At 47.1% G+C, this 27,772-nt stretch overlaps 1 protein-coding gene, 3 long non-coding RNA genes and 4 other non-coding genes across 14 annotated transcripts in view; 3 read left to right on the forward strand and 5 right to left on the reverse strand.

Annotated features, from left to right (window-relative positions):
• The window catches only part of Eapp (E2F-associated phosphoprotein), a 48,976-nt gene extending 45,778 nt beyond the window's left edge, over positions 1-3,198 (reverse strand). For 2 of the 5 annotated variants that reach the window (XM_087552669.1, XM_087552668.1), the window contains exon 1: positions 3,019-3,198. In XM_087552669.1, coding sequence (XP_087408795.1) covers positions 3,019-3,092 — 74 coding nt within the window. In that variant the 5' untranslated portion in view covers positions 3,093-3,198. 5 annotated transcript variants of the gene reach the window in all.
• A 935-nt stretch (positions 3,199-4,133) lies between these two features.
• LOC120093291 (U1 spliceosomal RNA) lies at positions 4,134-4,297 on the forward strand. Its single transcript, XR_015623640.1, has one exon. It is a non-coding gene; the product is annotated as a U1 spliceosomal RNA (small nuclear RNA).
• Positions 4,298-10,033: 5,736 nt separating this feature from the next.
• LOC120093206 (uncharacterized) lies at positions 10,034-12,308 on the reverse strand. Of its 2 annotated transcripts, none has more exons than XR_015623022.1 (5): positions 12,245-12,308; positions 11,382-11,589; positions 10,925-11,084; positions 10,507-10,611; positions 10,034-10,221 (listed from the first exon to the last, which is right to left on the reverse strand). It is a non-coding gene; the product is annotated as an uncharacterized LOC120093206 (long non-coding RNA). The 2 variants fall into 2 exon arrangements; XR_015623023.1 differs by having other exon boundaries at positions 10,037-10,221; positions 11,382-11,471.
• Positions 12,309-12,591: 283 nt separating this feature from the next.
• On the forward strand, positions 12,592-12,755 carry LOC120093335 (U1 spliceosomal RNA). The gene has a single exon (XR_015623650.1). It is a non-coding gene; the product is annotated as a U1 spliceosomal RNA (small nuclear RNA).
• A 2,536-nt stretch (positions 12,756-15,291) lies between these two features.
• LOC120093324 (U1 spliceosomal RNA) lies at positions 15,292-15,455 on the forward strand. Its single transcript, XR_015623660.1, has one exon. It is a non-coding gene; the product is annotated as a U1 spliceosomal RNA (small nuclear RNA).
• On the reverse strand, positions 15,300-17,333 carry LOC148005243 (uncharacterized). Of its 2 annotated transcripts, XR_015623025.1 has the most exons (3): positions 16,883-17,123; positions 16,582-16,654; positions 15,300-15,604 (listed from the first exon to the last, which is right to left on the reverse strand). It is a non-coding gene; the product is annotated as an uncharacterized LOC148005243 (long non-coding RNA). The 2 variants fall into 2 exon arrangements; XR_015623024.1 differs by lacking the exon at positions 15,300-15,604 and having other exon boundaries at positions 16,450-16,654; positions 16,883-17,333.
• A 2,061-nt stretch (positions 17,334-19,394) lies between these two features.
• LOC148005244 (uncharacterized) lies at positions 19,395-21,560 on the reverse strand. Its single transcript, XR_015623026.1, has 2 exons — positions 21,422-21,560; positions 19,395-19,900 (listed from the first exon to the last, which is right to left on the reverse strand). It is a non-coding gene; the product is annotated as an uncharacterized LOC148005244 (long non-coding RNA).
• LOC120093302 (U1 spliceosomal RNA) lies at positions 21,213-21,376 on the reverse strand. Its single transcript, XR_015623543.1, has one exon. It is a non-coding gene; the product is annotated as a U1 spliceosomal RNA (small nuclear RNA).
• Positions 21,561-27,772: the final 6,212 nt, after the last annotated feature.

Consider the following 27,772-nt stretch of genomic DNA (forward strand, 5'->3'; position numbering starts at 1 on the left):
AGAATTCCAAACGTCACACAGTCACAGAAACTATCTGCAACTGGCAAAACCATTCTTCTGCTAGAGCACCAGGCAAATCATAGTCAGCTGCTGTGAACGGTCCAAAGCAGCCTCATATCCCTACACCTAGGAGTAAGAGGAAAACATACTCTTATAAGATTTCTTGCTTTTTAAAGGAACCAAGACTCTAGGATTCTCGCTACAGTTTCTAATATGATGTGAGGCACCTGCATAACAATCAAAGGCTGAGGCTGTTACTGAGTTGTAGAGTGCTCGCCTGGGTTTGCACGCCAACATCACATACACAGATGTGGTATAAATGTATGTGATCCCTGTAGCTGAGAAGTGGAAGGAGGATCAGACGTCACCAGCCCAGAATACATGAGAGCCTGTATTAGTAGTAACAGTAAGGAGGTAGCACATGCCTTTATCCCAGCACTCTGGAAGCAGAGGCAGACTGATCTATTGAGTTCAAGGCCAACTTGGTCTACAGAATGAGTTCCAGGACAATCAAGGCTGCAGAGAGGTCTTGTCTTCAAAAACCAAAAAAGGAAAAAGGAAAGGGAGAAGAACTACATCTCAGTACTCCGGGATGTAACTCTGGACAGAACAGTTGCCTAGCAGGTACAAAGCCCTGGACCTGATCCTTACAATTCTTAGCACAACAAAGGAGGGTAGGGATGGGGGAAAACTGTAAGATCCACACAACACACTACCACAGGCAAATCTCCAGGGAAAAAAGCCAAATTCCGAAGGTTGCATAGTGCATAACTCCACTTTCACGACACCCGAGAAATGACAACACTGTACAAGTGGAGAACATCTGAGTGGCACCCAGGAGGTTCAGTAAGACAGAAAGGAACTGACAGTGACTACTCACAAGCAGCAAGAGGGTGTGAGGTGTGTTGGCGCACACCTGTGGTCTCAATACTCAAACGGCAGAAGGGAAAAAAGGCAGCGTGGTGGCACAGCACAGGCAGTGTGAGGCCAGCCTGAGATACACAGTGAGCACCAAGGACAGCGGAAAGGAGGCCAGTATACTCACAGGCAGTTAAAAGGCATCCTTGCAATGATACAATGTTGTCTTCACTGTTTTAGTATTCACATAGTGTCTGTATTTAGGTATGCGCAGTGCATTTGGAAGTCAGAAAACAACTTTGAGAAACTGTTCTTGCCTTCTGCCTTGTTTTTTGGTTTTTTGTTTTGTTTTGTTTTGTTTGTTTTGGGTTTTTTTTTAATATTATTTAGTGTATATGAGTACACTGTAGCTGTCTTCAGACACACCAGAAGAGAGCATCAGATCTCATTACAGATGGTTGTGGGCCACCATGTGGTTGCTGGGATTTGAACTCAGGACCTCTGGAGGAGCAGTCAGTGCTCCTAACCACTGAGTCATCTCTCCAGCCTGCCTTCTGCCTTGTTGAGAAAGGGTCTTTCTTGTTTCTTGCAGAATACTGCAAGCTAGTTGGTTCTCAAACTTAGATGGCATGTCCTGCCTCCACCTCTCACCTCACCATAGGAGTGCCAGGATTAAAGACTCATACTACTAACACATTCAGCTTTTTACACGAGTTCAGGGGATAGAACTCAGGTCTTCAGGTTTTCACAGCAAGTGCTTTTACAAGCTAAGCCATTTGCCCAGGCCTTGAACTACAGTCTTCTACAATGGCTCTTAAAATGAAGGTCATGACCCCAATATTTACATTAAGGTTCATAACAGTAGCAAGATTACAGTTTGAAGTCTCAATGAAAATAATTTTCTTGTCAGAGGTCACCACAACATGAGGAAACTGTATTAAAGTGTTGCAGCATTAGTAAGATTAAAAACCACTGTTCTAGAACCTAGTTAATATAGGAAAAAAACAAGTCAAGTGTGGGGGCGCACACCTTTAGCCTAGCACGTAGAAGCAGAGGCAAGCGGATCACTGAGTTCAAGGCCACCCTGGTCTACAGAGCAACTTTCAGGCCAGGCAGAACTCAAGACTGTCTCAAAAAACTAAAATTAAAAAGTGAAATATATGGGGCTATAGAGATGACAGTTAAGAGCACTGGCTGTTCTCCCAGAGGACCCAGCTTCTGTTCCCAGCACCCACGTGGCAACTCATAACTGTAACACCTGTTCCAGGGGATCCAAGATCTTTTTTCTTTTTTTTTAAGATTTATATATAATAAGTACACTGTAGCTGTCTTCAGACACACCAGAAGAGGGCATCAGATCTCATTACTGATAGTTGAAAGCCACCATGTTGCTGGGAATTGAACTCAGGACCTCTGGAAGAGCAGTCAGTGCTCTTAACCACGAGCCATCTCTCCAGCCTCCATAAAAATAAATTTTAAAAATGAAATATATATAGATAAAAATAATACCGTGGGAAAAAAAATAATACCGTGGGTTTAATACCCAGCAAGGGGAGAAAAGGTATGTGCTTTACACATATGTATAAACAAGGCAAATTCCTCAAGTAGGAAAAATACAACCTTTCCAGAATTATCACACAACTTCTTCAGTGCCTATCACAGGGCATCTTCTACAAAAAATAGGCACTTCAGTTCCCCTAGTATAAGGAAAACCTATGGAAGACAAGAATTTTGTATTTATGTCTATCATAACAAAAAAAATGTCCATTCACTATTTCCTTATTTCTATTTGACAGTCTTTAAGATAAGTACTTCATGCTAAGGCTTGTGGCCTCACTAGCTTAAGATACTGTCCCATACTTGTATTTATTTCCATTTATAGATGCGAAGCCGAGGATAACTGATTTGCCTTCAGTCGCAGTGCTAGTAAACAGTAAACAGGGTTCCATCTAAGGATTTACGCTTGGGGGCCCACGTTATTCCGGAACATCCCTCTTCCTGAACTGCTGTCCATCCTGGCTCCCCAGAGACTGAGCAGCCCCATCAGGCACCCTGAAGCCCCTTCAAGTGAAGCGGGCGACCGTGCGCCCAGGGACCGCAGACGCGACAAGCACAACGGCCTCAGCCAAGGCCCTGCGGATACGCGGGGCAGCGGCCCACCTGCTCAGAGCCGGCTCCTCGTCGCTCGGCTCTTCCACCGCGTAGGGGTCATAGTCATCCTGGAGCCGGTTCATGGCGGCCTAAGGATGCCTACACGGTCCCGGTGTCTGTGTACTCCTCAAGCACCTTCCCTAAAGCCTCCGGGACACTCCACTTCCGCCCATATTGCGAGTCCTTCCTGTGCGCCTGCGCAAGCCGTCCCACGGAAAAGGATGTCAGCGACGGGGCGTGCGGAGGGTCAATGTTACCACGTCTCTGCGTTTTCTTTTCCGCTGAAAACAGCAGTTGTCTTTGTGTTTTTCTTTTCTTTTTCTTCTTTTTCTTCTTCTTACTCGTCTCTTCTTTCTCCTCCTTTTTTTAAAGCTTTATTTCGGTTTTGAGACGGTCTTACTGGCCCAGTCTAACCTGCAACTAGTTATGTAGCCCAGGCTGACTTCCCTCTGCCTACCGTGACTTGCTTGCGGAGAGCTGAGATTACAGTTGTATGTCACTAGCCTGTCTGATTTATTCCATCAAAGTTGTTACCTTAGCCTTTCTCCCTTGATTTATTATTAGTTTTACTGGCTGTGTGCAAATGTATGATAGTCCTACTCAGAAAAACAAAAAACAAAAAACACGGAAATCCGATCCTCTTTTACTAGTTAAACTTAACAAGAGTGAATCTCTTGGAATTGTGTCCTATGAGGATGAATTCCCTCCACTAGCAGAAACTGAATGAGCTAAAATTTCCTCGTTGCCGAGAGCCTGTAGAATGTACCCTGGGCGGCCCAGGGCTTCGAAGCTTAGGTTTTGATTTTCACACTTGATCGCCCAGGATCAACAAGCCCCTCCGCTCCCGGCCCCACAACCTTAGTGGACGGAGTTGCGCTGAGGGGGCCTACGTGACGTCACCACAGGGGCGTGGAGTATGTAGATGATTGTACATGCAAAGGCTACCGGTTCCCCCAACATAGATTGCTCACGCCGTTAGTGGATAATATCTACATTGTGTAAAGTGTGCTTTTAGGGTGCAATATTAGAAAAGAATGTGATGTAGAGAAGGAACATTGAAGAAAACACCGTAACTATAAGTAAGTGTATAATGATGGGGAACCTGCTTGAGGGGGAAGCAACTCATACTTACCTGGCAGGGGAGATACCATGATCACGAAGGTGGTTTTCCCAGGGCGAGGCTTATCCATTGCACTCCGGATGTGCTGACCCCTGCGATTTCCCCAAATGCGGGAAACTCGACTGCATAATTTGTGGTAGTGGGGGACTGCGTTCGCGCTCTCCCCTGGCTTCATGTTATAAAGATAGTTAGCTGCTCTATACATGATGTGTGTAGTAGCTATGAACTTACAATGGTTTTTATCTATGTGTCTTTGGATGTATGAACATGCAACATCTATTGCCAAGCAAGCTAAAATGCTATTTGAAAAGTTATTATACACAATGACAATTGTACTATCAGCGTTGTTGAGGTCTATGTAGTCTTAAGTGAAACAAAACCAAAAGGTGGCAAGAGCTCATTGTGGGTGGTGCTACCTACCGCCTGGGCTCCACTACCTTTTCTTCACTGACCTCCTCCAGTGATGTGGAATTAAAGGTTCTGAATAAAACCCTTCTTCCCCATGTTAGTGTTGCCTTTGGCCCTGGACTTTTAATAGCAATAAAAACCCTAAAATGGGTGGAGAGATGACTCGGCGATTAAGAGCACTGACTGCTCTTCCAGAGGTCCTGAGTTCAATTCCCAGCAACCACAGGGTGGCTCACAGCAATCTGTAATGGATCTTGACGCCCTCTTCTGGTGTGTCTGAAGACAATGACAGTGTACCATCATGTACTTACATAAAACAAATAAATCTTTAAAAAAAAAAAAAACCTAAAACAGGCATCATTTGTTGTGACCCAATTAATTTCATTACTTGTCTGTGTAAAATTAAATATAATATAGGAGGTGAGAGATTTCCCCTTCGATATGTACTGTTGTTTTGCTACATTATCATGTTATCAAGTTGCCTTCTAAATATTTATATTTATACCCAAGGATTTGTGTTGCTTTCAATGTTTGGTCAGAGAATCGTTTTTCTGCAGCACATTGATGTAGTGGTTACTGTGGGGATCCACAACTGGTCAAAATGCAAAGAATAAGTAATAGCGCTCAATTGCAGGTGAATGGTCTACATCTGTTTCCATCCGAGATTCTGGGAACTCAGAAAGGGCCAATCTTCTATAAGAATTGTCAGAGTGGGAGGTGCTGTCTTCTAGACAGGACACAGCTGTCACACACATCACCTCACTGAAACTGTGGTTACCACCTCAAGGAGGCTGAAGGGATAGCTCAGTGGTTAAGAACACTTGCAGAGAATCATATTTTCCTTCCCAACACTGAGTGGGGCAGCTCATCTGCCTGTAACTCCAACTCCAGAAGCAGAGAACAGGTATTTCCCAAGACAAGCTGGCTATACACTAGTTGAATCAGCTCACAGGTTCAACAAGAACCTTAGTAAATACAGTAGAGAGAAATCAAGGAAGATACTCTATCTCAACCTGTAACTTTTGCACTGCAAATCCATGCACATTTATGCTCATACATGTAAACATGCAAGTATACCACACATATCTACATGCTTTTTGCTTTTTTAAAAAAAAAAAAATTCTCCTGGGGCTCACTATGTAGAGCAGGCTAGCCTTGAACTTCCAGATATCTGCATACTTCTGCCTCAAGTCCAGCCCAAAATAATTTTTTAAAGATGTATTTATTGGGGCTGGAGAGATGGCTCAGAGGTTAAGAGCACTGTCTGCTCTTCCAGAGGTCCTGAGTTCAATTCCCAGCAACCACATGGTGGCTCACAACCATCTATAATCAGGTCTGGTGCCCTCTTCTGGCCTGCAGGTGTACATGCAGGCAGAAAGCTGTATGGTGTATACATAATAAATAAATAAATGTTAAAAAAAAAGATTTATTTATTTTTAGTTATATGAGTACAATGTTGCTGCCTTCAGACACACCAGAAGAAGGCATCAGATCCCATTACAGATGGTTGTGAGCCACCATGTGGTTTCTGGGATTTGAACTCAGGACCTCTGGAAGAGCAGTTAGTGCTAAGTGCTCTTAACCACTAAGCCATCTCTCCTGCCCATTAAAATAATTTTTAATTTTTTTAAATTTTTTAAAAGATTTATTCATTTATTATATATAAGTGCACTGTAGCTGTCTTCAGATACACCAGAAGAGGGCATCGGATCTCTTTACAGATGGTTGTGAGCCACCATGTGGTTGCTGGGATTTGAACTCAGGACCTCTGGAAGAGCAGTCAGTGCTCTTTACCACTGAGCCATCTCTCCAGCCCCAGCAAATATTTTTTTACCTGTTGATCTTCCCTGCCTCCCACTCCTTACACCTCAGGTTTAAGGTGGCGGGGTTTAGCTAGGGTGTGGCGACACATACCTCTATTGGCAGAAGTCATTAAGCCGGATGGAAAGTTCGTCCTTAGAGTAGAATGTAATGAGCCATCTGTAATGAGATCTGATGCCCTCTTCTGGTGTGTCTGAAGACAGCTACAGTGCACTTAAATATAATAAATAAATAAATTTTTTTAAAAAAGTATTTGCTGACGGCCAAACCTAGAACCCAATATTATTATGCTTTGTACAGAACAGGTCTTTCCATCCTTCCCTCTCTCCCCTCCCCTCCTCCTCCCTTTCTTTCCTTCCCTTTCCTTATTTCTTTTGAAATAACTAATCAAAGTTCACCGAATGCTTTACCACATATAGAGTGATCGGGTTTTCTAGATGCACTACACTAAGGCACAACTAGCCAGAGGCAGACAACACTTATTTCTTTTTTTTTTTTTTTTTTTTTTTTTTTGGTTCTTTTTTTCGGAGCTGGGGACCGAACCCAGGGCCTTGCGCTTCCTAGGTAAGCACTCTACCACTGAGCTAAATCCCCAGCCCCAGCACTTATTTCTAAAATGCAGGTGCATCATAGTTCCCTGGATCCGGTCCCTAACTCCGCCAGTGACCCAGGAGACATTTGTCAACGGAGCCACTGAGTAGCTACCATGGCTGCCTAGTGAGTTGCGTAGAGGGAAAGCTCTCTGCTAAAAGGAAGAGCTCTTGCCCCCTAGGGGACAAGTAGGAGCCCCAGGATGAAAGATGGGGTACAAACTGCAGAGTTGGTGGTTCTGTGTTTCTGGGCTCTTTCTGATGGGAGGGGATATGATCCCCATTTTTCCCAGTCAAAAGGTGTGTTGGATGGACTTCTCTTTTTTCTTAGTCCTCTCCTATTTGGAAACTGCTGAGGGCCATGCAGGAGGAAGGACAAATGGTTTCAGAACTTAGGAACTTATGCTGCCCAGTTTAGCATAGCCACGGTGGGCGAGCCTTGGTTGAGCCGCGATTCCAACGGCTAACGTGTCCTGAAGACTCCATGCTGTTATGGAGTTCTCTGCTTGCTACTCTCAATTCCCTCTTAACCTAAGAATCGTAGGAAAACTTTAGGGGCTTTCCAGCCCCTCCCTGGGCGGTATCTCTGGTTATCATAATAATAATGCCTGATCTCTTTCAGGCTTTGCTGCTGGAGCAGAGTCATGACTCAATCACCACCCTAGGAAAGAACTAGGAGATGCAGATTGTCAGCAATGACCCTTAGAAAAGTATTAGTGAGGCTACGTTAAGATGTTTCTGCTACTGGCTCTGATGTAGAAAATCTTAGGGAACAATTTGAAGTTCAGAAAGGCACAGTCTTATTAGTTAAGCTAGGGACCTCTTTTTTTTTTTAAGATTTATTTATGTATTACATGTAAGTACACTGTAGCTGTCTTCAGACACACCAGGAAAGGGCATCAGGTCTCAATGCAGATGGTTGTGAGCCACCGTATGGTTGCTGGGATTTGAACTCAGGAACTCTTTTTTTTTTTTTAAATATTTATTTATTTCATGTATATGCATACATTGTAGCTGTCTTCAGACACACCAGGAGAGGGCATCAGATTTCATTACAGAGGGGTATGAGCCACTGTGTAGTTGCTGAGATTTGAACTCAGGACCTTTGGAGGAGCAGTCAGTGCTCTAAACCATTGATCCATCTCTCCAGCCTCTGAACTCAGGAACTCTTAAGCACTGAGCCATCTCTCCATCTCCGGCTAGGAACCTCTTATGGTCAGGGAACAAGAACAATGGCAGCACCGGCTGACGTGTCTCACAGAGACCGGACTGGTGAGGATTGATTTCTTTTTTTTTTTTTTTTAGATTTATTTATTTATTATATGTAAGTACACTGTAGCTGTCTTCAGATACACCAGAAGAGGGTGTCGGATCTCTTTACAGATGGTTGTGAGCCACCATGTGGTTGCTGGGAATTGAACTCATGACCTCTGGAAGAGCAGTCGGGTGCTCTTAACCACTGAGCCATCTCTCCAGCCCGAGGATTGATTTCTTATATCCATTTCTGTTCTCAGCTTCCTGATGTACTTTAATAAGAATTGCTGGTAAGTAAATATACATTCCGAGGATTTAAGGTAGATATAACTGATTTTCATATAAAACTTTAGATATATGATTCTTTTAAGATTCCTACGAGATTACTTTTAAAGATAGATAATAAAATAACTAATCCTTTGTAACTGTAAATTGCTGCCTTCCAGTAAGATAAACTGGCTGAGAAAATGACCTTCTTGGTTACACTTTGCTAATCTATAACAAGTTGCTTAGTTACAAATGTACGTGGGTTCTTGGCAATAATTTATTTTCCTTACCTGTACCATGTAATGATATGTCTCATAAAGGTATTGGGGAACACAGTTCTTTCATAGTCATTCACTAGAGGAAAACTAAAATGTAATCACATTGTAATTTTATAGTGCTTGAAAGATTTTGCTGAGATATATGACATGGGAAAAAATAAAGTTATGTATGTATATATGTATGTATGTATGTATGCATGCATGTATATAAAGCATGTCTGGGTGTGTGTTGGAGCTTGCTTCATCCACCAATAGTGTATATATGTTTGTATGTGTAAGTGTGAAAATCTAGGAGTCTGTTGGAACTTTGTTCCATTCACCCACCAGGTATGAGTGTATATACCACCAGTTATGAGTGTGTGTGCACGTGCGTGTGCCTGTATGTGTGTATGCTTGTGTGTGTGTGAATCTTTTTCGTTTCCTTTTCTGAGTTCACTGGGCACAGGAGTGGCAGCCCCAGTAAATTAAACCTTGTTCCCCAAGAGACAAGTCTGCGGAGTAATTTCTCTAAGCACTACACTAGCCACTTAGACAGCAACCCGGACAGGAACAGGACGGACTCCTTGCTCAAAGCACTGACCCCTATGGGCTGCCATCCTCAGTTCACCCAACCCACAGATGCCAAAGCTGGCTGTTGGCAGGAAATCACGGGGACTTGGGCCGTTCACCACTGGAACGGGTTCCTAGTTTGTTTACATTTCTCTAAACCGTCCTGAAGATTCCGGGGTCAGGGTCCACCTTGCAGGCCAAGACCCAGACCCAGTCTCTCTCAGTGCACATCTTCTCTCGGCCTCCCTGTGCTGGCTAGCGTGCTTGCTCTCGTGATTGACATGTTTCCCCGAGCCATCCGAACCTCCGTTTTCCTATTGTCAGCCTGGACACCGTGTTGGTCCTTCATTCCTTCCTGTATGTGACCTTCATTGGTAGAAATACACCCACGCGGTATGTATAGAAATACACCTGCGTGGGTGAGCGCAGGACCAAGGGCCCGCCCTTCTGGATTCGGTCCGGCCCTCACCAGCTGCTCTTGAAGCCTCCTCAATCCGGTATGGGCGAGATCCTCTAGCCTTGTAGCTCCATTCTCTGCTATAAAGGACATGTTGACCTACCTCACAGGGATGTTGTGAGGGTTAATAAATGTTGGTGCCATGCTTCGGAAATGTGAAGGTGCTGTGTAAACGCCGAGAGATAGAAGGACAAGGCATACGGCGGTTCTGTTACCCGTGGGTTATTTTGTTTTTATCAGCATGGTCTCTCTTGGAGGGGAAAGAAGTGAGTATCCGGAAAACTTTTATGGGATTTTTGCTTATTTTTATTTACCATGTAGGAGTGCCTTCTCCTGCCCATGTGTCTGTGTGCCCCACGTGTGCCAGGCTGGAGAAGACCAGAAAGCCGGGAAGGTGGGGCAGAAGAGAACATAGGCTCCCCTAGCACCGGAGCTTCAGTGTGGGTGCTGGGACACGACCCCCGGGTCCTGGGGAAGAACGGCCAGTGTGCTCCGTCACGGAAACATCTCTCCAAGCCTAAAGTTCTCTTTTTGGGTTAGTCTGTGTAGTATGTGAGGGTGGGGACCCGGGTGAAGGTCAGAGGGCTTGTGGGAGTCCAGCTCCTTCCACCACACGGATTGTGGGGATCAACCACCAGCTGTCAGCCGTGGGGCAAGCGTGTCTACCCCCCTAGGCCGACTCGGCAGGCCCCCGATTCATTGTGAGCGTGCCTCCTGGGGCCGGGGTAGTTAATAGCAGCTGCATATACTAACCTGTTGGCCTTAGGTAGGCCGCGTGGCTAAACAGAGAGCAGACGCGAGGACTGCCGCTGCGCGCTTAAGGCCAGGCCCCGGAGACCCGGAGGCGAACACCTGCTTCTGGAAACGGAGGAGGCAGGTGATGTGCACACCTGTAACCCCAGCCGCAGCAGGGGCACCTGAATCTTACTGCCAGCCTTGTCTACATAGGGAGTTCCAGGCCAGCCGCGGGGCTGAGTAGATGTTGCACCGCTCTACCCCCACCCAAAAAGGATTTGGAGCGGCAAGCAGGGTGGCTCACTGGGCAAAGTTACCTCCGGTCAAGCCTGAACACCTGGGTTTGATCCCCAGACTTGTGCTGTGTAGCATGCCCACACGCACAGTATTGGGTTTAATTAATGAAACCCAAAGCAAAAAGAGCCAGCTGCCCTACCTCCAAGGCCTCAGCCCGATTTCCAAGTAGAGCAGTTGGGAGGCAGAAAACTTGGAACAGCGGCTTTGATGTTCGTTTCCTGGCAGATGCTCTCCCCCGGGACTGACTGGTGTCTTAACTGGTCAGAGCTGTATCATGTGCGTGGCCGAAGCTGTTTCAGCTGGGGGGAAAAACAATATGTCGATCCCGGAGACCAGAAGCAGGATCCGTCGACTGGAAAGCACCGATCACGGGATCCCACAAAATGACTCGGGAGTAGAGAGAGAGAGAGAGAGAGAGAGAGAGAGAGAGAGAGAGAGAGAGAGAGAGAGAGAGAGAGAGAGAGAGAGAGAGAGAGAGAGAGAGAGAGAGAGAGAGAGAGAGAGAGAGAGAGAGAGAGAGAGAGAGAGCGCCAAGCTAGCTGTCTGTACTGGATGGGTTTCTGCGTCAGCTTGGCATCAGAGAGGAAGGGACCTACCTCAGTTGAGGAAATGCCTCCATGAGATCCGGCTGTAAGGCATTTTCTCAATTAGTGATCAATCAGCGAGCCATCCCTGGGCTGGTGGTCCTGGGTTCCGTAAGAAATCAAGCCAGTAAGCAGTACTCCTTCATGGGCTCTGCGTCAGCTCCTATCTCAAGCCCTGCTTGAGTTCCTGTCCCGACTCCCTCCAATGATGGACTATGGTCTGAAAGTGTAAGCCAAATAAACCCTCTCTTGCCCAAGTTGCTTTTTGGTCATGGTGTTTTGTGGAAGAAATAGTAGAAGAACCCTAACTAAAACAGTAGTCTGGGACTGAACATTAAAAGGAAGGGAGAGAGGAGAGAAGTAGGAAGGGAGGGAAGGAGGGAGAGAAAGGAAAAGGAAAAGGAAAAGGAAAAGGAAAAACTAAATCACCCCTTCAATGTATACCAATGGTTTGGGGTCAGTTAAAGGGTATGGCTAGGGAGAGCACAAGAGGGCTCTGCAGGTAAAAGGCGCTTACAGATACAGCCACGCCTAATGACCTGAGAAGAATCTGCCCCCACTCCACCCCGCCACCATAAAAATAAGTTAGGCAACAGGACGCGTAGGTCCAGACCGTTCTCTTGCGTCTGGTTCGCAAGCGTTAGGAGACAGGTGTGGGCTTCCACAGTCGGTGTGGCAATGTTTTCTGCTTGAGAACTGGTAGCGAGTTAACGGTGTAGCTCATAGGGCTGAGAGTGTAGCTCCACAGGGTAGGAAGACTTACTTGCCGTGGCATGCGCAAAGCCCCGAGGGTCATCCCAGGCCATAAAGAGACCTTAGTTCGTCACATACATACATACATACATACATACATACATACATACATACATACATACATAGTGTGCTCCAGGCCACTGTGTGACCGTCGCGGTCTCCTGCAGGCCAGGGGAAGAAAAAAGGGGGGGGGGAAAGAAAAAAAAAAGAAAAAGGAAAAAAAAAACCCGCCTGTGGGCGGGGCGTACGCAGATGAAGCCGTGCGCAGTGGCTGCCGGTCCGGCAGAGCCTTAAGGGCCGTGTCTCGGGTGGAGTGTACCGCGTGACAGGCGTGTGATTTCCGTGAGGCGGAAGCATCTCGGCAGAGGAGTGGGGGGGCGTGAGACCGAGGCCGTGGCGCGGAGGCGGGAACCGTGCGTTTAATAGGAGTGCGTGTGGGTGGAGGGCGTGCTGGCTGGGCGAGCAACTCATACTTACCTGGCAGGGGAGATACCATGATCACGAAGGTGGTTTTCCCAGGGCGAGGCTTATCCATTGCACTCCGGATGTGCTGACCCCTGCGATTTCCCCAAATGCGGGAAACTCGACTGCATAATTTGTGGTAGTGGGGGACTGCGTTCGCGCTCTCCCCTGATTTCATTGTAGTTTCTAAAGTCAAGACCAGTTCGGTGGCCCCAGTTAGGAGTTTTGGTGGGAGGGCTTTCACTACGCATTCAGCGGTGAATGTTACGTATACTACGGGAGTAGGCCGGAGACTCTGTTGGTACGTATACTACGGGAGTAGGCCGGAGACTCTGTTGGTCTGCACGCCTCTCTCATCAATCGGTTTTGGCACTCCTCTTCCCTAGGCCGCGTTTTCAACTGGCCATCTGTTCTCTCTCAGGAGTCGGAACCCCTGGGTCTCCAGCCTGCAGGCTTCCCTTTCGGTTTTCGTCTCCTGGGCTTCTAGAACCACTTTCTGCTAGAGTCAAGAACCTCGCCTGCCAACAGCTCCTTGCTCCAAAGCACCAGCACCGGCATTGCCCACCCACTGTGCACAGTGGGCCCCTGCAGTCGGGTAGGGCAGCCACAGAGAGAGAGGGGAGATAGAGAGGACTCTTTGGCCGACTTCACCGGAGGACCAGCAGGCGGGCCAGCAGGGATGAGGGCTTTTCCGTTTCATCCTCGGCTGATAGATAGTGTACGTAGGGTTCATCTGTGCAATGCCTTTCTGATCAACTTTCTAATCCTGCACCTCTGCTCTTTCTGAGGTCCCCAGGTCAGATGACTGCCACCATTCCTCAGGGCTCTGCACACACGTGTCATACACAAACAAATATCTAAACCACGACGAGGGTAGGGGGTGGTTCCCGTTGGTAGAACACTTGGAATGAGGTGCATGTGCGGGGAGCGGGGCGACACCTTGATCTCATACTGCATACTGTTGTCAGCCTGGTGAGGTCACTCACTACCAGTTCTAGGCCAGCCTGGGTTGCTGAGTGACAAGACACCCTGTCTCGAATTCCCTCCCAAAAGCTGGTTGAAACGTTCCCCAAGAAAGGGGAATACGTACCCCTCTTTTCTGGGTTGGTCCGGTTGGCAGAGGTCGCTCCTCCAAAGACGTAGTGAATAGAGAGAGCAGGCCAACCCTGGGGGCTGGTTGAGCACAGCTGAACCTGTCCTGTCCACCACACACTCAAACTCCAGTCCTTTGAAGCGGCACCTTTTGTTAGCTTTAAGGCCGGGTTCTGGGGCTGCTTCTAGGTCAGTGACCTCTTTGGTTCAAGTTTCTAAGAACGTCCGTTTTGCAGAATCAGAACAGTTCTAGGTGCTGGAAGTCGATATATTCGGATGCCAGCGCGGTCATTTTCGTGAGGGCCCTCTTCTAGGTTCTTAGTATCCTCGCCTGGCAGACACACGCACACGCACACGCACACAAATATCTATGGGGCTAGAGAGATAGCTCAGCAGTTAATGGTATTGGGCTGCTCTTCCAGAGGGCCCGGTTTCAATTCCCATTACCCACATGGCGACTCGCAACAGTAACTCCAGTTCTAAGGTATCTGACGCCCTCTTCTGGGCACTGTGCACATGTGATACACGGATATATACACACACAGGCAAAACACTTAACAAATCTCTCAAGTGTTGTTGTTGTTGTTGTTGTTGTTGTTGTTGTTGTTGTTGTTTGAGACAGGGCTTCCCTACATAGCCTTGGCCATCCTGGAACTCTCTCTCGAGACCAGGCTGTTCCGGAACTCAGAGATGTGCCTGGCTCTGCCTCCCAAGTACTGGGATGAAAGAAAGAAAATAAGGAAATGGGGGGGGGGAGAAAGAAAGAAGGAAAGAAGGAAGGAAGGAAGGAAGGAAGAAGGAAGGAAGGAAGGAAGGAAGGAAGGAAGGGAGAGAAAGTCGTTCCGTATGCACGGACGGCTTTGCCTGCATATAGGATTGTGATGGGAAGAGCAACCACTACTCCATCTGAGCCGTCTTTCCAGCTCCAGGATACTTTCAAAAGTTTGAGTTCAGTACCAATCTCAATTAACCTGGGATGTTGAAGTTTCAAGTCTTTTGTAGAGAATCACACCCCAGTTCTCTTGACATGCTCGTTTCAGGTTTGAAGCACTGGTCCCATGTTTTTGTTTTTCACTCTGATAGCAAGTAAATCAAGTGGGTGCAGGAAGAAACCTTGGCATGCACGAATCCCCGAGTGTGTGATCCCTAGAATGGACGATGGCATACACTTTGGATCAGAAGTTTAGGGTCGCCTTAGGTTACCGGCTGCATAGTGCAATCGAAACTTTGGAGTCATCTCAGGTTCCAGGCTTCGCAGTGCGCTCGCTCGAGGTCACCCTGTCCGGGTCTGGGTCTCTTGCCCGGCAAAAAAAAACCCCAAAACCAAAAAGCAATAAAAACCGAGACAGTGAACGCGAGAGCCAGAGAGGAGAGGCTTGTGGGCGTGGCGTATGCAGATTAGCGGCGCGCAGTGGCTGCCGGTTCCCGGGAACCCAAACGGCCATATCACGGGTGGAGTGTCCCGCGTGACAGGCAGGCGTGTGATTTCCGTGAGGCGGAAGCATCGCGGCACAGGGATGGGTGGCGTGAGGCCGCGGCCGTGGCGCGGAGCGGGAACCGTGCGTTTAATAGGAGTGCGTGTGGGTGGAGGGCGTGCTGGCTGGGCGAGCAACTCATACTTACCTGGCAGGGGAGATACCATGATCACGAAGGTGGTTTTCCCAGGGCGAGGCTTATCCATTGCACTCCGGATGTGCTGACCCCTGCGATTTCCCCAAATGCGGGAAACTCGACTGCATAATTTGTGGTAGTGGGGGACTGCGTTCGCGCTCTCCCCTGGCTTCTTTCTGTTCAAGATAAGGCTTCTTCCTTACCCCTCCTCTACGAGTGTAGGAGTGGTAGGCTTCTGGTAGTTGCTCGCGTTGCGTTCTACGACCTTGGCTTCGCCCGAGAGAAACTTTGTGACAGAATGCTCCACCGACGTCCCGCTGTTTGTAGGGCAATGAACAGGCTGACCAAGTCTCCCAACACCCAGCTGCACCCCTCTCTCCCTCCCTCCACGGCGCCCGGTTTGGGTTTTCGTTCTGAATTCCTTCACTGGGAAGGACTATGATGTCCCGGGAAGTTGTAAGCCAGGTAAACCTTTACTCCCCAAGTTGCTTTTCCTTGTGCTGTTTCCAACAGAAACCTATCTAGACCGTACTGGGAATCAGGATCGCCAGGGCACAAAGGGAAACAACGCGTCAGTGTGTGCCTGTGTACCGCATTTGTAGAGGCCCACAGGGGCCAGGAAGAGAATAGGTTCATGGATTCCCAGGAATTTGAGATACACACCGGTACAGCCACCGTGTAGGTGTTGGGAATCAAACCCAGGTCCTTGGCAAAGAGCAGCCCAGTGCTTCCCCCCCCGCCCCCCCCGGAGCTGGGGACCGAACCCAGGGCCTTGCGCTCGCTAGGCAAGTGCTCTACCGCTGAGTTAAATCCCCAACCCCTAATGACTGAGTCACAACACCAGTCAGTACCTTCATGTCTTACTTGTTTGGTCTGGGTGGGTTTGATTGATTGGTTTGGGGTATTTTTGTTTGTTTGTTTGTTTGTTTGGCTGGTTGATTTCGTTTGTCCAGCCCCGGCGGGGTTCAGAACCCGAAGGAGGATGTGTACGCAATCAGCAAAAGAAGACTTGGACCAAGGAGTACAGTTCACACACTCTGGCACTGAGAGGACTAACTCAGTTAGTTTCTCACCTTTATTTACACATCCTTCCCCCCCACCCCCAACAGCTGAAAAGGTTTTACATTCATTTTCTCACGTACAGTCTCTTTTTAAGAACTCCCTGCGTTTAACAATAATGGGCACACTGCTAGCATCTCCCCACATCCTAATGAGGGGATCTAATTCCTCTAATGCCCAGGGTTTCTTGACCAAATCGTAACCGGAGTCAGTTACTCACCCTTGCTTGACTCACCTTTGAATGTTCCTATTGAGGCTTGGAGCCAGCGATCCAGCAAGACCTTTCCAACTTTTTGATTATCGCATACCTGTTGTTTGGAGAGCAGGTCAGTGGGCAAATTGTTGACAGAACCAAATTCCCATCAGGAGAGAGCATCTGGACACTAGCTGATGTAAACACATCAGGCCTTCTCCCCCTCCTCCCTCCCCCTCCCCCTCCCCTCCCCTCCCCTCCCTCTTCTTTACAAGCAGCGGAGTACTGATCTGTCTGCCCCATTCCCACAATCCTCAGAGACAAGTAAGAATGCATTACTCACTGCCTGAGCTTTCTTTTTCTGATTCTGCCGAAATGTCTGTCACAGACAAAGCGAAAGTAAGAACTGCCAACAGCAAAGCCAAAAATTCAAACGCAAGGCAAAAATGAACCAAGCATTCCCTCAGAAAGGTCAGGAGATTCTGCCAGAATATCCCCCACAGGTCCTTGCCACGTGAGGACCCAACTCCTCAGGCCTTGCCGTAAGGAGAGCCAGCTGCATGCATTACGCGTGGGCACCTTTCCTGGCAGAACCTTTCCTAGTCACCGCCGGGTTTGGTTTGGTTTGGTGGCCGGGACCTAAATACGTAGACCAGGTGTCTCAGTCAAGGTTTCTATTACTGTGACGAAACACCATGACCAAAGCAACTCCGGGAGGAGAGGGCTTACTCAGCTTCTGCTTCCGCACTGAAGGACTGCTGGGTACTGGCTTGCTCCTCATTCTTGCCTCGCTCAACCTACTTCCTTATAGAACCCAGGACTGCCAGTCCAGGAGTGGCCCCACCCACTCCCATCAAGCACTCAATAGGAAAATGCCTTACAGCCAGATCTTACGGAGGCATTGTACCAACTGAAGTTCCCTCCTCTCCAGTGACTCTAGCTTGGCTCAAGGTAACATCAATCTAGCCAGCACACCAGGCCATCCTTGAACTCCTGTACCACCTGAGTGCTGTTGGCATTAAAGCGAGCTAGCTTTATGTCAACTCGACACAAGTTAGTATCATCTGAGGAGGGAACCTCAGTGGAGAAACTGCCTCTATAAGGTAGGAAAGCCTGTCGGACAATTTTCTGAATCAGTGGCAGGTGGGAGAAGGCTCAGCCCATTGTGGGCGGGGCCACCCTGGGCTGGCGGTCCTGGGTGCTATAGGAAAGGAGGCTGGCTGCTGAGCAAGCCAGGAGCAGCGATGAAGCCAGTACAGCAGTAAACGGCGTCCCTCCACGGCATCCCTCCACGACTGCCACGGCGTCCCTTCACGGGCCCACGGCCTCCCTCCACGGCGTCCACCGCGTCCGCGGCCTCCACGGCCTCCACTGCCTCCACTTCAGTTTCTGCCTCCTCAGGTTTCTACCTTGATTCCTGCTCTGACTTCCTTCAGTGATGGACAGGGAGGTGAAACTGAAGGCTCTGAAATAAACCCTTTCCTCCCCAAGTTGCTTTTTTTTTTTTTAAAGATTTATTTATTTATTTTGTATATGAGTACACTGTAGCTGTCTTCAGACACACCAGAAGGGGACATTAGATCCCATTACGGATGGTTGTGAGCCACCATGTGGTTGCTGGGAATTGAACTCAGGACCTCTGGAAGAGCAGTCGGTGCTCTTAACCGCTGAGCCATCTCTCCAGCCCCCCCAAGTTGCTTTTGAAACCAGGAATTTATTTGGTTGGCTGGTCGGTCGGTCGGTCAGTCGGTTTGGTTTTTCCAGACAGGGTTTCTCTGTGTAGCCATGGCTGTCCTAGAACACACTCTGTAGACCAGGTAGACCAGGGGATCCGTTTACGTCTGGTTGTGGTTGTGGTTGTGGTTGTGGTTGTTGTTGTTTTGTTTTGTTTTGTTTTGTTTTGTTTTCTGGAGCTGAGAACTGAATCCAGGACCTTACGCTTGCTAGGCAAGTGCTCTACCACTGAGCTAAATTGCCAACCGCCGCCGCCGCCGCCGCCGCCGCCGCCGCCGCCGCCGTTTCCATCTGTTGCACGATATTTGGTCACACTGTGATCCCTGAGATTGTGCTGTTTACTGGAAAAACCTGTTTCTAGTTGTGGTGTGGCTCGCCTTAGTACACACCTTTAATCCCAAACAACGAAAGTAAAGTTAGTTTGTAGAAGGAAGCACCCATGTTTAAAAGTGATGTCTAACTGAGAGGCACTCAAAGTGACGAATCAAAGACTTGACAAAATAGGATATGCCCGACTCTCACGAGGACAGGGAGAAAAGAGAGACCAGCACAGAGGAAAGAGGGCAGGTTTTGTTTTTTTGTTTTGTTTTTGGTTCTTTTTTTCGGAGCTGGGGACCGAACCCAGGGCCTTGCGCTTCCTAGGCTAGCGCTCTACCACTGAGCTAAATCCCCAACCCCAAGAGGGCAGTTTTATTGGGACAGCTGTACAGCGACAGGTTGCAGAGAGAGAATGAGGAGGAGCCAGAAGCTTAGAACATATTGCCAAAGTTAGGGTGAGGCAATTCAGGCAGAGCAATTCAGGCAGCAGCTGAAAGAAGACAGTTGGAATCAGTCAGCATGGAGAGGAGTTTGAGCCAGAACAGCTGAGCTGACCAGCCAGCCAGAGATCAGAGCTCTACAGTGGGTGAGCTGATTCAGCACAAGTCTCAGAGGCTGAAAACATTCTAGGCCCAGATAAGATTGTACGAAGGTTAGAAGCTTCCAGGGCTAGGTCTAGGTTAGCAGACAGAGGCAGTGAGCCTCCGAGACGACAATTACATCAGGCCAAAGGAAAGATCCTTTTACTGCATATACCTGCTCCCCTTTCCATTGCTGTGAAGAGACACCACGACCAAGGCAAGTCTTATAAAGGACAACATTTAATTGGGGCTGGCTCACATATACCATTATGGAGGTTCCGTCCATAATCATCAAGGTGGGAGGATGGCAGCTTCCAGGCAGCATGCATGCCACAGCTACTCCAACAAGGCCACACCTCCTAATAGTGCCACTCCCTGGGCCAAGTGTATTTAAACCACCACACCCCACCAAGAAGGTTCAGGGAACTCGCAAGAGGGCCAGTCTTCTGTAAGAACTGTGAGGGTGGAAGGAGAACTGTGAGATGCTGCCTTCTGGATAGGATGCGGCTGTCCCACACAGAACCTCACAGAACCTGCACAAAGGGACTGAAGTGATGGCTCAGTGGCTATGAGCACTCGATGCTCTTCCAGGGGATCTGGGTTCGACTCCCAGCACCCACATAGCAGCTCACGAAGCTCTGTAACTCCAGTTCCAGGATGTCTGATGCCTTCTTCTGGCCTCTGTGGGCACTGTGCAGGCATACATGCAAAATACCCATGCGTGCATTCTGTACATTTTAAAGGAAAAAAAGAGAAAGGAAAAAAGAGAAAGAAAGGGATTTAGCTCAGTGGCAGAGCGTTTGCCTAGCAAGCGCAAGGCCCTGGGTTCGGTCCTCAGCTCTGAAAGAGGGAGGGGGGAGGGAGGGAGGGAGGGAGGGAGGGAGGGAGGGAGGGAGGGAGGGAGGAAGGAAGGAAGGAAGGAAGGAAGGAAGGAAGGAAGGAAAAGAGGAGAGGAGAGAAAGTGAGCTTTCTGTGCCCAAGGAGAAGGCTCAGTGGATGAAGCACTTCCCACACAAGTGTGAACCAGAGTCTGCATTCCTAGCACTTATCAAAAATCTAGGCAGTGAATGAAGGGTGCCCTGTCGGATCTGTTCCGGTTTCTGCTGGTGACCAGCAATATTAAAGGATGTTCCACCTGAATCTGTCTTAAGGCTTCTATTACTGTGAAGAGACACCATGACCCATGGGCAACGCTCATGACGGAAAACATTTAGTTGGGGCTGGCTCACAGTTTCAGAGGTTAAAAGTAAATAATGAAAATAAGTAATAAAAACGAAATTATTACTTTTTAAAAAATGTTTTAAAAGGGTTGGGGATTTAGCTCAGTGGTAGAGCGCTTGCCTAGCAAGCGCAAGGCCCTGGGTTCGGTCCCCAGCTCCGAAAAAAAAAAAAAAGAAAAGAAAAGAAAAATGTTTTAAAAGGGGCCGGAGATTAAGAACAGTGGTTAAGAGCAGAGGTCCTGAGTTCAATTTCCAGTAACCACATGGTGGCTCACAACCATCTGTAATGGGATCCGAGGACCTCTTCTGGTGTGTGTCTAAGACAGCACTGGTATACATTAAATAAATAAATAAATAAATAAATAAATAAATAAATAAATAAATAATAAATGTTTAAAAATATTTTAAAAAGGATCTCGTGTGTATGGATATTTTTTACCTGCCTGTAGGAATGTATGTATGTACGTACGTACTATGGTCTTCGCACCACATGTATGCAGTGCCTGTGAGCGCTAGAAGAGCGTGTTGGGAGTTGCCATGTGGGTGCTGGGAATCAAACCCAGCTTAGCTGGAAGAGCAGCTAGTAGTACTCTTAGCCATGAAATTGTCTCTGGTACCTGCCAACATCTCTAACTTCTATGCCTCTTCCTGAGCCGCTGCCACACCTTGCCCTGGCCAAGCCACTGTAAAGCACGTTGCCACTAGTGACACCTACCAAGGTAGTAAAAGTGTATCCATGGCGCCTTTGGGGGCACTGAACACCTGCTGTCCCTCACTACATCAGAAAGGAGATGTCTGTTCTTGGCCGGACTTCAGAAGCCAGGGGAGAGCGCGAACGCAGTCCCCCACTACCACAAATTATGCAGTCGAGTTTCCCGCATTTGGGGAAATCGCAGGGGTCAGCACATCCGGAGTGCAATGGATAAGCCTCGCCCTGGGAAAACCACCTTCGTGATCATGGTATCTCCCCTGCCAGGTAAGTATGAGTTCTGGCAGCCGCGTGCACATTTTCCCTCACCGCACACTCACTTTGAACATGCGGTCACCACGTCCGCGCGTCCGCCTCGACATCACGCCCTCCAGACCCGTCGCCGTCTTATCGTCCCTCACGGAAATCACACACACCTCACACGACTATGTATGCCAGACACAGCCCGCCTGGATCCACGCGACCGGCAGTCTCTGCGCGAACGTCATCTGCATACGCCCCGCCCTCGCATCCCTGACATCCCAGGCCCTAAAGCCCTGCTGCCCGCCTCCGGTACTCCGCCCAGTGTGCACTCCGCGGACAGAGCCGGATGACCACCCACTAGACACCATCCGTGGGAACCGTGTCCGGATCGCGTTTGCGTCCAACGTCCAGAAACACGACACGCCCGGGTATCCATTCAGTGTTGACGCTAGCCTGTATTTCCAGCACAATCCAGCACAATCCAGCACAAGGAGAACCAAGGGTTCAAAGCCACGCTCGGGCCAGGTAGAGACTGTGAGGCCAGCTTGGGCTACAATGCGGCCATATCTCAAGGAAAAAAAAAATTCACGCGAGGGACAGATGGCTTAGCACGTTCAAGTGCTTGCTACAGAGGCAGAGAGGCCAAGGGGACGGTAGATCTCAGTGAGTTCCAGGACAGCCAGGGCTATTACACAGAGAAACCCTATCTCCAAAAACCAAGAAACGGGGGCCGGGGGTGGGGGTGGGGGAGACAGAGACAGAGAGAGACAGAGAGGAGCGAGAGAGACAGAGAGACAGAGACAGAGACAGAGACAGAGAGACACACAGAGACCGAGAGAGACAGAGACAGAGAAGAGAAGAGAAAAAGAAAAGCAAACTTTTAACAAAATTCTCACTAGAGTCTGACAAAGGATGGATAGGCCCCCTTCCTTTGCTTTGCCAGGAAGGTTGAACACACAGCTTACATCTTGAGGGGAATGAGGAGCTCGCGTGCTCTTCTTGGAACGCCAGGCATGGTATGCTTTCATGGCCTGGTCCTTCTTGCTGACACAGGCTCTTCCCATATCTTCCAGAAGTTTTTGTACTTACTTATCCCAGACCCTTTCCTCTAAAGCTTGAGAATTGCTTTTAGGCCATAAATCCCATTCTTATGGGATAGGGCACCTGTGCTTTCCCACAACCTGAGTGACTTCTATGCTGTCTTATGGCCGGTCCAATCCCGACTCTCACAGGTGTTGCATGGGCTCTGTAAACATGTTTTAATGAGCGCCCCAGGGCCTAGTTTTTGACTTCCATGTCATACTTTCCAGCTCCCGACTTTGGCAATTCACTGTCAGCATCGAAGCAGATATAGACTGTCTTCAGACACACCAGAAGAGGGCGTAGTGTCTCATTACAGATGGTTGTGAGCCACCGGGTGGTGCTGGGAATTGAACTCAGGACCTCAGGAAATGCAGTCAGTGCTCCTAACCACTGAAACATCTCTCCAGCCCTGCTCTGTATATACTTGAAAGCCATTTTTGAATTGTCTGACCACATCTGCCATTCCTCTGACACCCATGTGGTTGACTCTGGAATTTTCTGAGAATAGTTTTTGCTAAGAGGCAGGCTAAAGAGGCAGGTAAGATTAGCTTATGTCTTTGGGTTTTACCGCTGTGAACAGACACTATGACCAAGTCAAGTCCTGGCTTACACGTTCAGAGGTTCAGTCCATCATCATCATTGTGGGAATCTGGAGAGCTTTTAGTGCTACTCATAGAAATTTTGGCAAGTACTTGTCACTGGGCTCAAGGAAGTAGGCTCAGAGAAGAATTTTCACATTTGGGCTAATGCAAAGATCAAGGTAATGTGTGACTTCATTTTTTTGTTGTTGTTTTTTTCTTGGTAATCCTGATAAGGCCCCAGAACCAGTGACTCTGGAGGCCTTATTGCTTTGTTTGATTGCTACCTGGTGTGATCTCTGATCTTTACTTTGCTTCATCACTTTGTCTTGAGGAAGGACATGAGAGATGGTTTTAGCCGTTTGTTTTAGAACGAATACCTACCAACTTGTGGCGATGAGATTTACTCAATGATATGAGAGCTGTGCTAACAACTCAGCCTGTACAAAGCACGATGAAGAAATGAGGCTTTGTCCCAGGGAGAGGATTGGGCAAACATTTACAAGGCAAACCTTATTGTGTAAGATTTAAGAGAAATTAATAAAACTATGATGCCAAGAGACCTACTCAGCCTGGTCTCCCTTCTCCCGTAGCTATACCAAAAAATTGGCATATGATTGCTATTAACTTAAAAGATTGTTTCTTTACTATTCCACTAGATCCTAAAGATCGTGAGAGATTTGCTTTTAACATTCCTTCCATATTCCAATTTTCAGGAGCCTTCTCCTTGCTATCATTGGGTTGTGTTATCTCAGGGGATGGCCAATAGCCCTACTATGTGTCAGGTGTATATAGCCTCTGCCCTAAAGCCTTTGATGTGGAAGTATCCACAGTTATATATGATACTGATGATTCTTCCAATAGATAAATAGTACTGCCTATGATAAAGCTTTACAAATACATAGAAAATTGCATCTTAATGTTAAGCCGTTGAAGTTTCACAATAGAGTAACTAAAGGAAAAGCAGCCCAAATAGTCATTTTCTCCAGTGTACCCCATTTATTTCCCAATTTGGGAGTTAACCCAAGAGGGTTGCAGCTTAATGATATCTGACAAATAGATGTTATCCATATTATTGAGATTCCTTATAATTCTCAAGGACTAGCCATTGTAAAACAGGTATTATAAAACTTTAAAACAGTATCTTAAAAAATAAAAAGGGGGAGTAATATCCCTGTATGCCATACAATTATTTAAATAATGCTCTTTTATTTTAAATTTTAAAATTTGGATGCCAAGGAACTCTCTGAGTGTCTATGGCACCCTACACCTAGGCATACTTGTACCTATGTGAAATGGAAGGATCCACTTACTGGCATATGGCATGATGCGGTTCAGGTATTAATATAGGGAAGAGGGCATGTTTGTATTTTTTCTGCGGAATGCTGCAGGAGTGTGCCAGCTGCCAGAGTGGCTGGTAAGACATACTGATGCTGGGACAAAGAATGATGTTGACCTGTGTGCTGCTGAGTGCCCTGACAGTGGTGACTGGAAAGCTGTTTTGGATGTATGTTCCTGACCCATCTTTGCTTGCCTATATCCCAGATTGGACAAGCTGCCTTGCTTCAAGCTTTTAGAACTTGTGGGACAGAGAACATGGAGACTGTGGAAAATGCCTTCAGAAAATCAAACCGAAGTTATGATTCTTCTCTTTCCTTTAATGTGACAAGTTATTCTGACTCAGTCATAGACTGGTCAATCCAATATTGGAAATAACAGTTTTCATTTGGAAGATTGGTTCTGGACATTTTCAGAGACGTTTAAAAACTCACAATTGTTGTGTATGAAGTTACATTTGTAGTAAAAAAAAATTGATACAGGTTCTACATTTTGAACAAATGTTAATACATGTGTTAAAACTCCTAATCTTGGGATTGGGGATTTAGCTCAGTGGTAGAGCGCTTGCCTAGGAAGCGCAAGGCCCTGGGTTCGGTCCCCAGCTCCGAAAAAAAGAACCAAAAAAAAAAAAAAGCATAAAAAAAAAAACTCCTAATCTTTTATATTTTTAAAGATTTATTTATTTATTATATATAAGTACACTGTAGCTGTCTTCAGACACACCAGAAGAGGTTGGGGATTTAGCTCAGTGGTAGAGCGCTTGCCTAGGAAGCGCAAGGCCCTGGGTTCGGTCCCCAGCTCCAGAAAAAAAAAAAAAAAAAAAAAAAAACCAAAAAAAAAAAAAAAAAAAAAAACAGACACACCAGAAGAGGGCATCGGATCTCTCTCTCTCTCTCTCTCTCTTTTTTTTTTTTTTTTTTTTTTTTTTGGTTCTTTTTTTCGGAGCTGGGGACCGAGCGCTCTACCACTGAGCTAAATCCCCAACCCCGACATCGGATCTCTTTACAGATGGTTGTGAGCCACCATGTGGTCGCTGGGAATTAAACTCAGGACCTCTGGAAGAGTAGTCGGGTGCTTTTAACCGCTGAGCCATCTCTCCAGCCCCTAATCTTTTATTTATTGATCATGTTAAAACTACTTTTGTTTCTTCTACAATATTTAATGTAAGTTATATTGATTGTACACTTTCTAATTTTGTTACTGTATTGAAATCTGGCATATACCAGCTTTTGCTTTATTGATTGTGAGTATTATAGGACCTTGATATTCTGCAAAAGGCTTACAAATATTGGAAGAAGTGAGTCAGGCTTTAAACAGAAGCAATAGGATAGTGGATTTGATTATTGCTAGTATAGTGGTATAGCTATTTAGTTAATATTGCTGGGGTTGGGGATTTAGCTCAGCGGTAGAACACTTGCCTAGCAAGCGCAAGGCCCTGGGTTCGGTCCCCAGCTCCGAAAAAAAGAAAAGGGAAAAAAAATAACACTATTGCTTTGACCCAAGAAGTTAAGACAGTTACTTTTGTTACTCATTTAGCAAAAAGTGTTAATATTTGAGTATTCAAGAAGATTTATGCGGGGCTGGGGATTTAGCTCAGTGGTAGAGCGCTTACCTAGGAAGCGCAAGGCCCTGGGTTCGGTCCCCAGCTCCGAAAAAAAAAAAAAAAAAGAACCAAAAGATTTATGCTTTTGGAACAATGGATTGATGATCTTTGTGTTACCTGAATGTGCTAATGCTAGAAATAGCCTTAACTATTCTTGACAGGAACGACATCTTCGTGAAGCTGCTGAGGACCAGGGAACTCTGCCCTGGCTGTGCGGATCTCAGACATGGTTCTGTTGCCTGCTGGTCCTTCAGGAGAAGGCCAGCTCATCCTGAACCGTCATGAGAGAGACTTTGGCATCATCACTGCTATTGTAGCAGCCATTGCCCCTGCAACTGCAGTGTCTGGGATTGCCCTCCCCTAATGTGAGGTTTAGGCAAGCACAGTGGATAAACTTTCAGAAAAAGTTGCTGACAATTGAGAATTCTAAATTTAAAACAACAGTCGGTGCTTTTACAGAAACAACTTGATCTCTTATGGCCCTTGGTGTTATGGCTGTCAGTGCTACAGTAGTTGGCCTTTTGCCTCTTTTCACATGCACAGACAGCACTCCCAGTCCTGGACAGTGACTAAGTAGGCTTGCTCTCCTTGGCAGGAGACAAGCCCTCTGCCCAAATCTGGCTCAGCCTTTACGAGAAGTAGTTAGCCAAAGACCGGCAACTCTTTGGGGCCAATGCCTCCTAAGACAGGGCTTTCAAACTGGCAAAGTTTCCCAGAGATGGGCAAGGGGTTGGTTTTCCAAAGTGTCCTAAAACAGGCACTACTTTAAGGTTGTTTTTTTTTTAAAGATTTATTTATTTATTATATGTAAGCATACTGTCGCTGTCTTCAGACACAGCAGAAGACGGCATCAGATCTCTTTACAGATGGTTGTGAGCCACCATGTGGTTGCTGGGAATTGAACTCAGGATCTCGGGATGAGCAGTCAGTGCTCTTAACCACTGAGCCATCTCTCCAGCCCACGGGCACTACTTTAAAAATTAATAAAGGGGGACTTGTCGGACCCTCCTGGGTTCCACAGTGTTTACCCCCTGCTGAGCCTTGCTGATGCATGTGAAAGCCTTTGTCCTTTCCAAGGAACATCCTGGCCATTCTGTTTGGCCATGGGGGATAACATCTGGGCGTTAATATCTTTGATGTCAGCTTTTGGTTTCAGTTTCTGTTTTCCTTCTGAGAGTGTAAACTTGTTTCTCCATTGTGCTTTCACTTGTGGGCTTGGGGTATATATTCTGTGAACCTCAGCAAAGCTTTGGAATTCTCATAACACGAATGACCTGAGTATGTGTTTTCTCTTAAACCTCGCAGGCCTATGCTCAGTTCTCAGTACGGTGCAGGCGTTGTCATTTTCTACGTTTGGTTTCTAAGATAAGAACTACACAAGATATCACCCAAGTTAGTGGTATCTTTAGAGACCTGTTTCCCTGGGTTGGCTCATGCCACATGTTGTTCTGGATGACTCTAACCCACTTACCAGTTCTTACCCAACTTTCTGTTACCAATTTTTAATCATATCCAATAACTTTAAAGCCAGTAATCTATAACCAAGACATGTAGAGCACATTTATACATTTAAAACAAATCAGAAACAAAAATTAAGTGCTACGCACATCTTATATATTTAGACCAAAGTCAAAGTCTAGTGCGCTGGGGGCCCTAGGTATGGTTGCAAACAAACAGGGGTTGTAGAGCAAAGGCAGAAGCAACTGCACAGTTGCAAGCTTTATTAATCCTTATGCAGATATGAATGTGCATTACCTCAATTTCCTCTTTAGCAAGATACTATAAGATCATTATTCCCACGATACCAGGAGCAACTGATGCAAGAC

The sequence above is a fragment of the Rattus norvegicus genome, chromosome 6, assembly GCF_021556685.1.
Source record: "Rattus norvegicus strain SHRSP/BbbUtx chromosome 6, alternate assembly SHRSP_T2T, whole genome shotgun sequence".
Lineage (NCBI taxonomy): Eukaryota > Metazoa > Chordata > Mammalia > Rodentia > Muridae > Rattus > Rattus norvegicus.